The sequence below is a fragment of the Aulonocara sp. 'chitande type north' Nkhata Bay genome, linkage group LG23 (assembly GCF_057382095.1).
Source record: "Aulonocara sp. 'chitande type north' Nkhata Bay isolate Kocher_YH1m ecotype deep benthic linkage group LG23, A_spYH_male_GT1.1, whole genome shotgun sequence".
Classification (NCBI taxonomy): domain Eukaryota; kingdom Metazoa; phylum Chordata; class Actinopteri; order Cichliformes; family Cichlidae; genus Aulonocara; species Aulonocara sp. 'chitande type north' Nkhata Bay.
Window position 1 is genome coordinate 2,532,584 of NC_141365.1, and position 15,229 is coordinate 2,547,812.

General features: G+C 44.1%; 2 protein-coding genes across 2 annotated transcripts; one reads left to right on the forward strand and one right to left on the reverse strand.

Moving 5' to 3' along the window:
- Positions 1 to 1,500: 1,500 nt before the first annotated feature.
- Positions 1,501 to 9,459, forward strand: tmprss9 (transmembrane serine protease 9). Its single transcript, XM_086283108.1, has 16 exons — positions 1,501 to 2,056; positions 2,461 to 2,679; positions 2,815 to 2,942; positions 3,024 to 3,091; positions 3,170 to 3,345; positions 3,441 to 3,485; positions 4,102 to 4,215; positions 4,373 to 4,538; positions 5,626 to 5,900; positions 6,050 to 6,192; positions 6,812 to 7,085; positions 7,170 to 7,283; positions 7,369 to 7,537; positions 7,617 to 7,882; positions 8,224 to 8,360; positions 8,949 to 9,459. The coding sequence occupies exons 2-16, from the start codon at positions 2,538 to 2,540 to the stop codon at positions 9,108 to 9,110; spliced, it is 2,379 nt and encodes a 792-aa protein (XP_086139234.1). The 5' UTR covers positions 1,501 to 2,056; positions 2,461 to 2,537; the 3' UTR covers positions 9,111 to 9,459.
- Positions 9,460 to 9,493: 34 nt separating this feature from the next.
- timm13 (translocase of inner mitochondrial membrane 13 homolog (yeast)) lies at positions 9,494 to 14,883 on the reverse strand. Its single transcript, XM_086283109.1, has 3 exons — positions 14,615 to 14,883; positions 12,899 to 12,967; positions 9,494 to 10,532 (listed from the first exon to the last, which is right to left on the reverse strand). The coding sequence occupies exons 1-3, from the start codon at positions 14,732 to 14,734 to the stop codon at positions 10,434 to 10,436; spliced, it is 288 nt and encodes a 95-aa protein (XP_086139235.1). The 5' UTR covers positions 14,735 to 14,883; the 3' UTR covers positions 9,494 to 10,433.
- Positions 14,884 to 15,229: the final 346 nt, after the last annotated feature.

A 15,229-nucleotide genomic window follows, 5' to 3' on the forward strand; every position in this document is an offset into this window, starting at 1 on the left:
CATTTCACACCTCGCACTTTCAGTTTTTAATCACTCAGTAAAACCAAGCAAAGACTCAGAGACACAGGCATGACTGCATCAGCAGTCTCGTGTTTATCCTGCCTAAAAACTCCTTTATTGAATTGAGTTCCCGCTTTATTTTTCTCCTTTCATCCAGACTTCTGTGGCTCGCTCCATACTTTTGGAGCCACTGCTCTACAGCTGAGCGTCACTGCTCGCTGTCCAGCTTAGCCAGCAAAAAAATACGTCAAATGCTTAACAATCCAACGCCAATTCCAAAAGAGTTGGCACGTTCTTTAAAATGTGCACAAAAACAATGCAATGATTTGCAAATTTCATAAATCTGTAATCTGTTTGTGTGTAGTTGTACGAAGCAGCTGTTGCCAGTTGAGGCCCAACATGATCGGCTGTGGAAGAAGCATCTTAGAGACAGTTTCGCAGAAATTGTGAAATATGCAAATTGTGATGAAAGTTTTAGAACTTAAAGACTCAATATGTCTACAGTGCAAGACATCAAAAGAGGCCAAAAATCAAAAACTTTAATAAAAACAGACATGTACCTGTTGTGGAAATCACTGCACAGAGTTCACTGTGTCATCCACAAATGCACATTAAAGACAAGAAGAAATCTGAAGAGAAGCCACGTGATCCAGAAACGTCCCGGCCTTCTCTGGCGGAAAACTGTGATGGAATTTAAATTCTTATTTGAAAACTTGGCCTAAAGACGAGAGGGTCCATCAGGCTTGTTGTCGGCACCAAGCTCAAAAGCCTCCATCCCTGCTGTCATGGGGGGGGGGTCAGTGTCTGTGGACGTGGACTATATGCTGAAAGGTATTTACAGGTTTTAGACCAACACATGCTCCCACCCAGTGGTGTCTTTTTTCAGGCAAGGCTTTGCATATTTCAGCAATACGATGCTGAAACACATGAATCTGTTACAGCAGCATGGCATCATAGTACACAGTGTGCTGATCGATGTGCAGTCCAGTTTCACCAGCTGCAAACATCTGGAGCACCATGAAATCACAAAAATACAACAAGGCCAGAGCTGATTTCTGTTTCAGCCCCCTGACTTCACAGCGAGTGGTCGTTGTACTTAAACACCAGCTGGTTATGTTCAGTGATCCGTGTGAGCGGCCAGTTAACAGTGTGATGATGTCGGTCGTGAACTTAAAGTTTTGAAAGGAATACTGGGAGTGTGTGTTGAGTGTGAGAAGATAAACTTCAAGCCTGTAAACACACCAACAAAGAGGCTGTTGCACCTTTGTGCTTTAGCAGGGCGGGGGAATAATCCCAGTTTGCACCTCGAGCTTTACAGCAGAACGTGTCCATTGTTTGTTAAAAGTTGACCCATGTGCTTTGAAATGAGGGACAACTGTTCCTGTTCAAATAATTACAGAGTAGTTAAACTGTGTTTTCAGTTATGGAAACTGAATAAAGCCTTAAATACACTTTAAACTTGTGCACCATTAACCTCGATGCAAGAGGTCAGTAAAGTGTCAGACTGGAGGCGCTGTGGGCCTTAATGGTTTGCCAGCTTGTTGTAAGTGCAGAACTTGCAGCCAGGAACAAAAAGGCCGAGTTAAAGGAGGCTCGGCCCCTCCTCCTCCTGTTGCCCAGTCACTGTCAGTGGAGCACTGACGAGCAGCACCGGAGCCGCTCTGGAGCGTTTCGAGCCATTTTCATCTCTGCTTTGTTCCAACTTGCTGTACTGAAGGATGCGTGTTTGATATTTACCCGGAGACTGTGGACAGCAGGTCAGCTGCAGGTCAGCTATGAGGTAACAGCAGAAACACCTGTGCACACCGGGGTGTAACCAAAGGGATCAACAAGCATGGAAGGAGGGTCTGCCAGAGATTTGTGAAGACTTACCGACTTTCAAAGGCAAACAGAAAAAGGTGGGTTACCTGCGGGACGGGGGAAAGGCACGCCTCCTGGCCAAAGGAACAAATAGCGGACCTCTTGGTGTCCTCGCCCGGTCTTCAGTCTCCGTGTCTGTTCTTGCTGGAACTTCGGGATGTTGTAAATGTCAGTGCTGAGAGCAACAGATGAAGAGGTGAGTGAGTCTACCTCAGGACATAAAGCCTGCATTGTTTAAAGCTCCGCTGTGTGAGACGTACCTGAGACGCTGTGTGGAGTTTATCTGCAAAGATTTACGGACGTTTTCTTGTCTTTACTGTGACCTTTCCCCACATCTGATTTGTGATTGCCAAGCGACATGGCCTCCGTGGTTTATTTTACGCGCTCCTCAGGCTGCGCCGCCGGGCGGTAACTTTTTTTGTACTTTTGAATAGTTTGAGTATTTATGATCATTATTTCTTTACTGACAAACAGTTTGTGAGAACTAAAAGTATCTTTAAATGTAACTCTGTGTGTGTGTAAAAGTGTCTGTTTAAAATCATGCTCCCAGTCTCATGTCGCACTAACTGCAGTGACACGCAGCACGTTTATTTCACGCAGGCTTGAATCGTTTTGCCTGTGAGGCATTATGCTGCTGGAGACAGTCGACGGTGGGTTGTGACGGCTGTGAATCCAACATGGAAGCGCAGAAGGATGAAGGCCGAGGGCCGTGGTCATCTTCGCCTCCCGCTCCCTCCAGCTCTGTCTGCTACAGGAGCGGTCTCATACTCTTCCTCCTCTTCTTCCTTATTATTGGCATCTTTGTCGGCCTGGTTATAGGTGAGCCTGCACACGAATGTTGGGTGTAATGTTTTGTGACTCATTTATCAGACGTTTTTAAACCAGCACGAACCGTTTAAAGATTTCACTGCAGATGCATCACTTACTGATAACTTCCTCCTGTTTTACCCGCAGCGTACCTTGTGCAGGAGCAGCATCATTTCATGGAGACAGTGGAGCTCAGAGGTCTGAAGTACGACGCTGCACTGCAGGATAAGAGCTCTGGTTTCTCCATAGTACTGTCCTCAGTTTTAAAGTCCAGGGTTAGTGCTGATTCACAACACAATGAGAGCGCAGGTCTTAATGTTAAAGGTGTTCAACTGTTACTGATTCTCACCTTTCAGATTAAAAACGTCTTCACCGCCTCACCCATAACACGTCACTTTGTCGATTGCAGCATTGTTGCCTATGGGTAAGCACGGGGTCATTTATTCAACACACAAACAGGATGTAAGATGGAACATTGCCAGTTTTCTTCTCGCCTTCCTAGTAACATTAACGGAGATGTGATGGCGACGCTCCGACTCGTCTTCAGGGTGTCCAAGATCCAGCAGTATTCAGAAAACTTTGTTCAGGACTTGCTGAGTGCAGGACTCAGCTCATCGATGCACGGGAAACCGCTGGAGGTGCCGGAGTTTGGACAGATCGACGCTGTCATCCTGCTGGGTAGTAAAGCTGTCACCAGTCTGTGTGTTTCACCAGAGTCTTTACGTTTACTAGGAGTGACGAAGATCGTAACTATCACTCCTCCTTCTTTGTAGGAGCCAGTGGAAAGTCATTTTATGTTATTGGAGACAGTATGATAGGTAAGTTACACACTCGCACGCACAAAACCAAACACACAATTGTGCTGCAAATTTAACAGTAATGTGCTGGATGCCAGAAAATGACTGTAAAAGTACTTACAGGAAAGTAAAGTTACTGTAAATGAAATTTACAGTGAAAACTGTAAAAATGTTTTATAGCAGTGGAAATGTCGTTTATCATTTACATCTTTATTTGTATAAGAAACGGATACATCAAACTCTTTATCTGACTTCCATAACCTCAAAAAAGTATTTTCATTTCCTTTATTATTAGCCAAGCTAAACTCAAATGTTCACCTAATGATGTCACTTCCATCTGGAATGAATGGCTTTGCCGCACAGACATCCGTCCTCCTCCCAAACATCCATTCATTCATTATCCTGTTAAATCGTGTTCAACAAAGTCTCAGCTTTTCACGAGCCAAAACTGGGCCTTTGTGTTCTGAAACAGTCCATTTTTCAGCTCATCCAGCAGGTTTTCAATGTGCAAATTTATCTTTAGAAGTGAGAATTGTAACTTTAATAAGTCACCAGTTTTGCAAAAACTCTACTATGTATTGTTGTTGTTATTTATTCATTTATTTCATGCGTAGTGAAAGTATTTTTGGCTCTGCAGCCAGCTGTCCTGACAACACTTTCACCTGTGACAGCGGAGAATGTGTCACTAAAGTAAACCCAGAGTGCGACTTCGTCCCAGACTGCGCAGATGGATCTGATGAAGCTCGCTGTGGTGAATGACTCCTCAAACGACAGCAGACATACACAGTAGCTCCGTTACTCCTTCTGTTATTAACGAGTGTGCATCGTTACCACAGACCTGAGCAGAATATACTGGGACACATCTGCTTTTAATCACTTACACTAGTTTTTCTTCACCCAACCCACAGCCTGCGGTACGCGTCCTGCCACGGGGAGTCGGGTGGTGGGCGGTGAGGACGCACGGCGAGGGGAGCTGCCGTGGCAGGTCAGCCTGAGGTTCCATGGGCGGCACATCTGCGGAGCCACCATCGTCAATGAACGCTGGCTCGTCAGCGCAGCTCACTGCTTTGAGAGGTAGCTCTGATTTAAACCCGTTTAAAAACAGTCGTTTGAAAATTTTGGATGCTAATCAATACAATCATTAAGCTTTCGACCTTCACATGCTCAATGCCATCGTTTGAGAGTATGGAGAGGTGAAATGTAGCTCACAGTTTACAGGTGCTTTACAGAAGCACAGCACGGACTTACTGTATACAGCACTGTAGTATTTCTATGCTTTGCTCCTTCCGCGCTGTTTTGGAGGTAAATACTGTGCTTGGTTGTCCATGCTATTCATTTTAAAGCTTTAATTATAAATTGTTTTTCAAACACACGTCTACTAGTATTCTTTGCCTCGTTGGTACATCATCATCATCATCATCATCACCTTTATTTATAAAACACTTTAAAACAACCACAGCTGACACAAAGTGCTGTACATTTGAACTAAATAATAAAATTACATAAGATATAAATAAAAGCAAAAATAAAATAATTAAATAAATAACTAATTTAATTACAAGAGAAACTAAGTCTCACTGAGGTCAAAAGCCAAAGAATAAAAATGGGTTTTAAGACATGTTTTGAAAGTGGACAGTGAAGCGGCCTCTCTAACTGCAAGGTCAGGTTATTTCATAATGTAGAAAAGGCCCCGCCCCCTGGAGCAGCTGGTGCGTGGGGATGAGGCTCAGAGAGGTAAGGCGGGGCAAGACTGATGAAGATACCCAGCAGTACACAAGTAATAAAGTTATCTACCAGTGCACCATTAAATTAATTTGCATATTACGTCATCATTAATTGTGATGTATATGTTTCTGGGTACTTTTACTTTAGCAATGTTTTGATCCTTAGGTTTTCCCACTATTACTTAAACAGGACTATGATGCTTCTTTCACCACTTTGCAAACAGTTACATAAAACACATTTCCTCATGTGCTGTCCTGCAATAAATCAGTATTAGGACACATCTGCACACGAGCCTGGAAATGATTTTCAGTTTTTTCAGTTTTTGATCAAATATTCTGTTCTGGCTTTTGAAAAAATGCTAGAAAAGTCCTTAAGAAACAACAATCCCATTTCATGAATATACACCATCATTTATGATTGCCTCCTCTGGTTTTAGGGTCAATAACCCCAAAGAATGGACAGCCCTGGTTGGGGCGACGCTGGTGAGCGGTGAGGAGCCAGAGTCCAGAACGATTAACATCAAGTCCATAACTGTGTCTCCAGACTACAACCCCATGACCACGGACAATGATGTAACTGTGCTGGAGCTGGAGACGCCTCTCGCGTTCAGCTCTTACGTGCAGCCTGTCTGCATACCCTCCCCATCTCATGTTTTTGCACCTGGTCAGAGCTGCATTGTGTCCGGTTGGGGTGCCGTACACCAGTTTAGCTGTGAGTCTGCAGGAATGCACACAAAACGCAACAGACGAGTCATTTAGAAAAGAAAATCCTAAAAACTTGTTCTTGAAAGCTGTCGTCTTGTCATTTAAGGTGAAATATGACAAGTGGGAGTAATCAGTGTGTCGTGTGTTCTTCTGCAGTCACGCTGCCCTCCACGCTGCAGAAAGCTGTGGTCAAAGTCATTGACTCCAAGGTGTGCAATAAGTCATCTGTGTACAGAGGAGCGATCACTCCAAACATGATGTGTGCTGGATTCCTGCAGGGCAAGGTGGACTCGTGTCAGGTCAGTGGTGAAAACGGTTCACATGCAGTGGGGCATGTCTATACCTATGACCTATGACCTATGAAGGTCTGAGGATCGCTAAAAATATTCACACCGTTCTCACCTTAAAAACTGAGACTATGAGCCATCTGTTCATCTCAGCATAACCGTGTGCTGTTGATTATACCGTGAGAGGCTCAGTCTGAAAGAAATCCACTTCAAAAGATCTGATGTTGCATAAATTATCGAACACGTTTTGGAAATTTTATCTCTCTGTACATAAAATGTTACTTCTTTGGACAAAAATATGAACTTTAAGAATGTGTAAAATGCACTTATTACATAATTGTTTCAACATTTAAAGCAATAGCTGTGAATTACAGCAGCTGATATTTGACAGTCGTACATGTCGTGCCCCTTCTGTCGTGTCGTCTCCCTGATAAAGACAACATGCTCTGAGACATATCTCCCAGTAGCTCCGTGACTTTCAAGGTTCAGAGCTGATGCTTAAAATTGTGGTGATTAGCCTAATGATGCTAATCCTGACCAACCAGGACGGATTACCTGATGCTGAATAGTTGAAAGTTACCAAAAATGACACTTTTCAGAGTATCTGTCAGCTCATGTGTGTCATGTGCAGGGGGACTCCGGAGGACCTCTGGTGTGCGAGGGGGCCCCGGGAAGATTCTTCCTGGCCGGGATAGTGAGCTGGGGTGTGGGCTGCGCTCAGGTCAACAGACCTGGGGTTTATTCCCGTGTTACCAGGCTCCGTAACTGGATTCTAAGCCAGACTGATCCCACCTCGGTTCATGATTATGGCCAGCATGTTCCCACAGTGACAGAGTTTAATACCCCACCAGCACTCGGGACCTCAGCTGATAACGTGTCGTCTGCAGCAGTGCTACCACTGTCTGGTAATGTCAGCCTGAAAGCTCCTTAATCTTAAGAGCTTTATCGGTTACTGAGATTCATTTATTTAATGAATGTGTTTTTTCCAGCCTTGAATTGCAGTGGAAACTTTGAGTGTAGCTCCACTTCCTGCATCAGCAAGGTCAACCCGGAGTGTGACAGAGCCGCAGACTGTCCCAATGGGGCTGATGAAAGAAACTGTGGTAAACTTAAAATGCACGAAGCACGGAGCATGAGGGACTTACAGGTCATTCTTCTTAACTGCGTTTTGGTTTTTGGTTTTTTAAGACTGCGGCGTGCGCCCTGCGCTGGGCTCCCATAGGATCGTGGGTGGAGTCACAGCTCGGAGGGGAGAGTGGCCTTGGATCGGGAGTCTTCAGTACCAGAGGCTTCACAGATGCGGTGCCACGCTCATTCACAATAGGTGGTTACTGACTGCAGCGCACTGCTTCAAAAGGTATTTCATACATTTATATCAAAACTCGTTTCACTGAAAGCTCAGGAGTGATTCTAATATTAATAACTTACATCTAAAGTGACTCTACTCCCAATAACTGGGCCGTGAGCCTGGGATCTGTGCTGCGATCGGGGGTAGGAGCCCTGGTCGTTCCCATCCAGAGGGTAATCATCCACCCGGCCTTTAATGGCACCAACATGGACCACGATGTGGCTTTGCTGGAGCTGGCCGTCCCAGTCCCGATGTCTTACACCATCCAGTCTGTCTGTCTTCCATCACCAGTACACCGCTTCTTAAAGAGCGCAGAGTGCTACATCACAGGGTGGGGATCCATGAGAGAGGGAGGTGAGAGATGAACCCACGAAACTAAACGTCCTGCATTTAGAGGTCACACAGGAAAAAAATGAAATGTCTTTACTAAGAAATAAAGGCAGGGGAGCCCGAGAGGTGAGATCATTTTCACGTTATTGACGTGACTCAGCCTTCAGAGGTAGAAAAGCAGGAATAGCTCCGTGATCCGTGGCCTGTTCGGCCTTTCACGAGTGAATGTGATATGACTGCAGCCTTTATCAGCTTAGCTTCTGCCTTATCTGCCTCTGAATGGAATTTTGTTTCCACAGCAACAAAAACACTGGTGCTCAGGTGTTGCGATCACACCTGTTCTGTGTGCAATGCTCTTTCCTCAGGTTCATTGACCAACCTGCTACAGAAAGCTGCTGTGAACATCATTGACCAGACGGACTGTCAGCAATCATACGGTAGCGTTCTGACTTCAAACATGATGTGTGCGGGATTCATGGCGGGAGGTCGGGACACCTGCTTGGTATGATGTTCACACAGACTTCTGCACTTCCTGTTTCACAATCGTTAAAAAGTTCCTAACCTGCAGACTTTTAACATCAGGCTGGTGCACTGCATGCAGTGCTCGGAGGCTGGAGGAAGTATGACTGTGGTGTCTTTACAGTGAATGGTTAACCAGGCCGGAGCAAAGTCAACCTTGATCTCCCCCCTTACAGGCTTCTCTGGTTCACCTTTGGAAAAAGGCTGACGAATAAATTAAGGTTTAAAAGCAAGAATCAGATGTAAGAGAAAAAACTCCAAAAAGAATAAAGCTAGAAAATGTGACCTGATAGAAAATGTACGCTGTCTTCCTCAGCGAAGGCAGGCCACCCCGCTGCACCCTCTCCATAATCGTCTTATGTAACGAAACCCTCACGCATTCCTGTTTCGGTCAGAGCACCGGGCTCAGCTGCAGACTGACTGACATTTACTCCCCTGCTGCCATACTCATCTTCAGTCTGCTCTTATAAATGAGTTAATCAATCATCACTGTATTTATAGAGCACATTTATATAGAATTTAAAGTTATTTAAATTCCAAATGAAACTGTTGATGTGTTTTGATATTGCAGGGAGACTCTGGAGGGCCGCTGACGTGTCGTCAGCCCTCCAGTCAGTGGTTTATCGCTGGAGTAACCAGCTGGGGACACGGATGCGGCCGAGTCGGTTTCCCGGGAGTTTACACTCGTGTGACGTCTATCAGGAGCTGGATATCCACATACCTTCCCTTCTGATGAAGGAAGAACTGTGTCTGCAGAGAACTGAGGTCATGCTAAACACTGTGTACACAGCCCTGACCTTTGTGACCCTCCGGTCACGGGTGCTGGCGGTAGTGCTGTGCTTTACCTGAACTGAGGAAACAATCCTGATCTGTGCCTTAAACATTCATTCACGGATCATTTGGAGTATTTATTAGTTATTTATTGTCATGGATGGTAAACACACAGCACGTGGCTTTGTGTATTTTGTGTGGACAATATGGGATTCATTTATGGGTAAATGTAAGGGTATTGTGATCTTTTACTGCAACGTGGATTTGTGGGGAAAGTCTACTCTGTACAAAGTCAGTGACGTGGGACTCGGTTGGTGGATATTTTTGATCAGAAACGAGAGAACACCTGATTGATTAATTTATTATTTTTTCTTGGGGGGAAAAAAAATCACTGATTGCAAATGATGTTCACAGCTTTTCTGGCTCCTCACACAAACTCAGGTTCCCAGACATCTAACAAACCGCACACACACGAAGCTGAGAAAGGTGCAGTACCCCGTCAGGGCGAGGGAGACCCCGCTGGAACAAACCCACTACTGTGGAGGGCAGCAGATAGAGTGACAACCAGAAAACACGTCAGACAAAACAGTGTTGTTCTCCAGGCGTACTTTGATATAGGTCTGTTTGGAGGCTTGGAAATGTCAAATTCATGCTGGTGAAAACACCAAAACGCTTCGACTCTTCCTGATGATTTTTAAGCACTTTTTTTCCTTTAAGGCTCCAGGAAATATTTAATCTCTAAGCACAATCACCCAGCAAAGAATGTGAAGCAGTGTTTAAAGGAGAGTCTGCAGTGACTGGGAGACGTTTACTGTTATTGGTATTACAGGCAGAAGCATTCGATGGGCAGGGAGATGAGTCACAGGAAGTAAGCTGGGCCTATTGAGCCAAACTGCACCTGGAGTCCTTTTAGCAGCACAGCAGGCTCCGCCTCCTGCCACAGCATCAGCAAACACTTTAAAACACATTCACACCTAAGCAGGTAATTTAGTGTTTCCAATCAGCATGGCAAGAACCCGCAGAAGATGACTGATTATATTTCTAACGTAAAACACACAATCGATTTAACATTGGTAGTGAACTGTTCCTCAGAGCAAAATAAAAACTGTCCACAGAGACACCGTTATGGCTGCAGTCCACAGGCTGTGCTCTGCCTGTCAGAGGTACTGTGACAGATGTTGCGCCGCTGCGTGGCAAAGTCGTGCACGGCGCGGGCCCTCCTGCAGAGCACTGCATCGGCCCTCGCTGTGTGCAGCAGCCTGAAGAAGGGAAAGATGAAGAGAGTTCACATGCGAGCTCTTTCTCGCTGCAGTCTGGAGTTGTATGTTCGGGACACGGTGTTCCAGGCGTCCATATAGCGGTCCATACACATGGCGATACACTTCTGTTAGGGACAAAGCAAAAAGAGTCCAGAGAAATAAACCACTCGTGGTCTACAAAGACTTTAACCGATTTAAAACTGTGATTAATACAAAAAATGTTTCTGATGCACTCCTCTATCTATCTATCTATCTATCTATAGATAGATAGATAGATATATTAGGGGTGCAACGATATTCGTATCGATATTGAACCGTTCGATACAGTGCTTTCGGTTCGGTACGCATATGTATCGAACAATACAACATTTGTAATTTATTTTATAAACTTTCCTTCTGATGATGCTGTCTGTGTTGAGCGCTCAGTGAATCTCCACTCGACTGCTCCGCCTAGGCTGGACAGTGCAGCCTAGGCGGAGCAGTCGAGTGCAGATTCACTGAGCGCAGGGCAAGCTAGCGAGACAGAAGTTAAGCTCTACTTGCAACATGGCAAATTGAACCTCCCCCACCCTCATTCAGATCTGCCTTTGGAACTATTTTGGTCTTCATGTGACATATGACCCTGAAGGTAAGCGAGTCATGGACTAAAGTAAAACAGTATGTTGGATGTGCCACGCAATGCTCAATTACATGGGTGGGAGCTAGTGTGTTAGCGCAGTTAGCTCGTTAACGTGTTGACGCTGTCCAGCCCCACGTACGGGGCGATCCGCGGTAGCTCGTTAACGGAGATTTGCCGTGTTGTGGCGTTAACGTCATTTCAACGAGATTAACCTGAAAGCACTAGTGGGAACACAACGAATATGACTGCACATTTACGCCGACATCATCCTAGTGCAAAGACAAGTGGAAGCAGACAAAAACAACAAGCAGCATGCTACACACTGTACCCGTTTAGACAGCTGTTAGCACAGGATTCTCCTTATGGGGACCTGATATGTTTAATATGCTGCTGAGAATATAGCCCAGAAGAAGCGTATAGTAGAGCTTTTATTCTGAAAGAGCCATTTCTCTGTAATAAACTCTCTTTTCCAAAGATGAGTGATTCCTCAATCAGATACAGGGCTTGCAATATCGCTAGCCCGACGTCCTGGGGCTAGCGATTTTTCCAGTCGGGCTACCAAAATCTATCTCTGCCCTGCCCGTCGGGCTATTGTAGGAAAAATATATGTCAATGCTTCTGCATTCTTTCAGAAATGTAGCTGGGTAATTATGTCATTGGCATCGGTGAGCCACTGTCAATATGTGACATATTGAAGTCGCGTTTGAATTTGCGCTTGTTTTTTTGCTTTCACTTTGCAATCGTGCGAACTGTGTATAGAGAGCGACAGCACTGATCTGTGAGTGATGATAATTTGTGCACCAATTCCTCTGACATCGTCTTATTAATCGTTAGCTTACTATGCAAACATGACAAGTGAAATCTCCGGCAGCTTAAACATGTGAGAGGTTGATCGCGCAGAGAATCGCTGAGCTTATGTGAGTCCGTGTGTAAAAGCAGCAGGATATATATTTTAGTTCTGCTGAGCCAAATAAGACAGGTCAGGGTGAAGAAGTGACAGCCAAAGAAAAGCTTACCACAAAACGGAGAAGTTATGACAAATCAGACTATAAGGCAAAAAGAAAGTGCAGCTTTATGGTTTCATGGACAAAAGAATTTCTGTGGCTGCAATATGACGAGCTAAATAACCAGGGCTGCACATAAGTGGTCCGCAGGTGCGCATTCGCTGTCAAAATAAAAAACGCGCACAAGATAAGAAGTTGCAACGCGTGTTTGCGTACATAAGCTTTTCAGAAGGACAGACATTTGTTTAGAACTCTTAAAGATGCCGAAGAAGCTCGTTTAAGCAATTACTTTGGTGTTCCTCCACCTCCAAAGAAATGTCAGAAGGAGTCCGAACCACAAAAGAAGCACGTATTCTCGGACAAGTAGTTGGTGGAGGTGAGCTGGCTTCAAACAAATGATGAACGCACAGAGATGTGGTGTGGAATGTGCCGTGAAAATTTAATAAATGACAAATTAAAAAGGCATGAACATTTTTTTTGTATCGAAAAAATATCGAACCGAACCGTGAATTTTGTGTATCGTTGCACCCCTAATATATATATATATATGCATGCAAGGAGCATTTCTGCAGAGAGATAGACCAACCCAGATCAACTCTAACCTGGAAACGAGACACTGATGAAGACTCAGGAGTGGATACATGTTGGTCCACCTTATCCTACGATAAACCTGATATATTATTCTACAAGATGATGCAGTACCTCAGCAGCACCTTATGTTTTTGCGCTTGCCCCACTCAAAAGCACCTGTCAGGTAAGCCTTAGAGCCCTGCAGCACTTTTGTTATGCCCTCCTGCTTTCTTAAAACGTGATCACTTCTTTGCTCTGGGCAGCAGGGCATCACTGAAGCGACTCAGCCAGTGCATACCTGCTCAGAGTTGTCCAGTGTGCTTCCAGGCTTGCCTATGCACTTCTTGAAGCATTTATCGGTCATTCTCTGAAATAGAAACAGTGTTTTATTAGCATTTACTACTCTGACAGCAGCAGCGCAGAATATTTGCATGACTTTTAAAAAAAACAGATATGTATTAACCCTCTGATGCATGAATTATGAAAGCCTTGGTCAAGATTTTTTTCTTAAGTGCTTTTATTCTTCTCAGGACATGAAAAAAAATGTTCAACTCTTTTTTTCCCAAAAATATGTTTTTTTATAAAGTTATAAACTTGTCCACTCCAGTGGACTACATGCGCCTGAGCACTTAGCATGAAATACTGTGAATTTACTATAAAAATTAATTACCTTGTGTTCTATTGTAAATATACAAACACTTGTTTGCTTGTATCCTTTGAAAAACATCTCAGCAATTTTTTTGGAACTTTCAACTCATAAGGCCCCAATGTTTAGACGTAAATAACAAAACCAATCAACAGTCCTAGCTGTGAATCCTACACCTGAATATGGCAAACTATCTCCAACAAGAGAAACATTTTTGAGTCTACACAGTTCTATAACGATGCAGGACAGTATTACCAAGCCCTTAGTAGCATGCTGGAAGAAAACACAAACTGACATCTTAGTCTCTGCATCTCCAAACACTTCTGTGTTCATCACACCTAGGCTGTCCGTAGTTCCTATGTCTCTGTTCTGCTCTGGCAGCCACTCTCATCATCACTGGACTTATCACTGAACTCATCATCACTGCACTCATCAATGAAATCATCATCACTGGAGCTGGATGGAATTTCCTGGACTATTCTGTACGCTGCCTTATTCTTTGCTGCATTTGAAGTCTACAAAATATGATAAAATAATTATTATAGTAACTCAAACTACAGCTGATCTGCACAGAAATATATATTTTAAATGAGTAGCTTATAAATGTAACAATTATATGCTTACTTATAACCAAAACAGTCCCAAAAAACAGTGAGACAATTTATGACTTATGTTAAAAAAATATAGTGGGTAATGCATGATGTCCACTACAGTGGACACATGGTTAATCGTAGTTTTCTACATATTAGACATAACAATTTCTTATTCCAAACAGATAATATCCTTCCCTAGATGTTACTGCATATCATCATATTTTTTTTACCTGTTGGGCTCTTTTAGCATAGAAGGATTGACAGGATATGCCAGCAGTGGTCGGCAGGGGTGACAGTTTGTCTGCCATCTTTGATTCAGAGGAAATTTACTTGCAGTTGCACTAACTGAACACTGAATTGACCTCAATGGAGCATGGCAGCAGAGAGCACTCTAAAGGCTAATATGCAGTTCCACCATAGAAACCAATGCATTAAAGAGATATGTACGTTTTAGTAGCTGTCCACTCCAGTGACCACTATGCATCAGATGGTTAAAAGACCCTCCAACGTTGTGGCTCAAAAGGATCTTTTTGTGTCGGCAGCATTTCAGTGCTGGCTCGTGTGTTTATATGAGCCATGTATTTACATGCTGGCAGGATCCATCAACCTTATTGAAGTTATTGCGGGCTAAAAAATAAAACAGTCTTACACACAGAACGAAAAACGAAGCTACTGTAAAGCTGTGTAGCTCTGACCCGTGAGGATAAAAGCACTCAGCACTTCTTTGAGCCTCAATGTGCGCTTGCTAGCTTAGCAGCCGTGTTCATTGATCTACCTGCAGCAGCTCCTGAGCGTTAGCCACCGCGATCTGGACCTTGACCTGCTCCATGATGGTACCGGTGTCCATTTTCCCGCCGGACCCTCCTGCTGAGAAGTCTGAACCAAAGCCGTCCATTTCCGCCTCAGTCGTGTTCTTCAAACTCACCTTTGCGGAGCTTCTTCCAATACACGTGCAAACAGCCGCTGCTAGCCTTAGCCGGCGTTAGTTTCCGATGCCCTTGACAGAAGCTGTGCTTGTTGCATCATTTCCGTGTAAGCCACTCGGTTTCATGGGAAATGTAGTTTTCCCCCCCAACATAAGCTGTACTGCTACAAGTAGCATTTCTCCTACAGATCAGTACTACTATGTATATTTACATTTGAACATTTAAAAACGGTGTTTTTGTGGGACCATGTGGGACATGTTGGCAATACAGGGAGGTACTGTGCGGGTTTGCATGTAAAGGCCAAATAAATGGCATTTAAAAGCAACTGTCTTGCTAAGTAAATAAAATAAGGATGAAGCGGATCTGAACTTTATGTCCTGTTATTTCTCCTGTCTGTTAATCATCATTAGATTTCATCATCTATGCAATGTTTACTGAGCCAACGTTAGCATTTTTCTAGCCAA

What these genes read in the sequence shown, in the direction of transcription:
- tmprss9 (XM_086283108.1), top strand. Translation starts at nt 2,538, where the DNA reads ATGGAAGCGCAGAAGGATGAAGGCCGAGGGCCGTGGTCATCTTCGCCT. An exon ending in CTTTGTCGGCCTGGTTATAG is followed by an intron (nt 2,680 to 2,814) that starts GTGAGCCTGCAC and finishes TTTTACCCGCAG; the next exon opens with CGTACCTTGTGCAGGAGCAG. An exon ending in GGGATCCATGAGAGAGGGAG is followed by an intron (nt 7,883 to 8,223) that starts GTGAGAGATGAA and finishes CTCTTTCCTCAG; the next exon opens with GTTCATTGACCAACCTGCTA.
- timm13 (XM_086283109.1), bottom strand. Translation starts at nt 14,734, where the DNA reads ATGGACGGCTTTGGTTCAGACTTCTCAGCAGGAGGGTCCGGCGGGAAA. An exon ending in ACGCTCAGGAGCTGCTGCAG is followed by an intron (nt 12,968 to 14,614) that starts GTAGATCAATGA and finishes TTTCTATTTCAG; the next exon opens with AGAATGACCGATAAATGCTT. An exon ending in CACTGGACAACTCTGAGCAG is followed by an intron (nt 10,533 to 12,898) that starts GTATGCACTGGC and finishes TGTCCCTAACAG; the next exon opens with AAGTGTATCGCCATGTGTAT.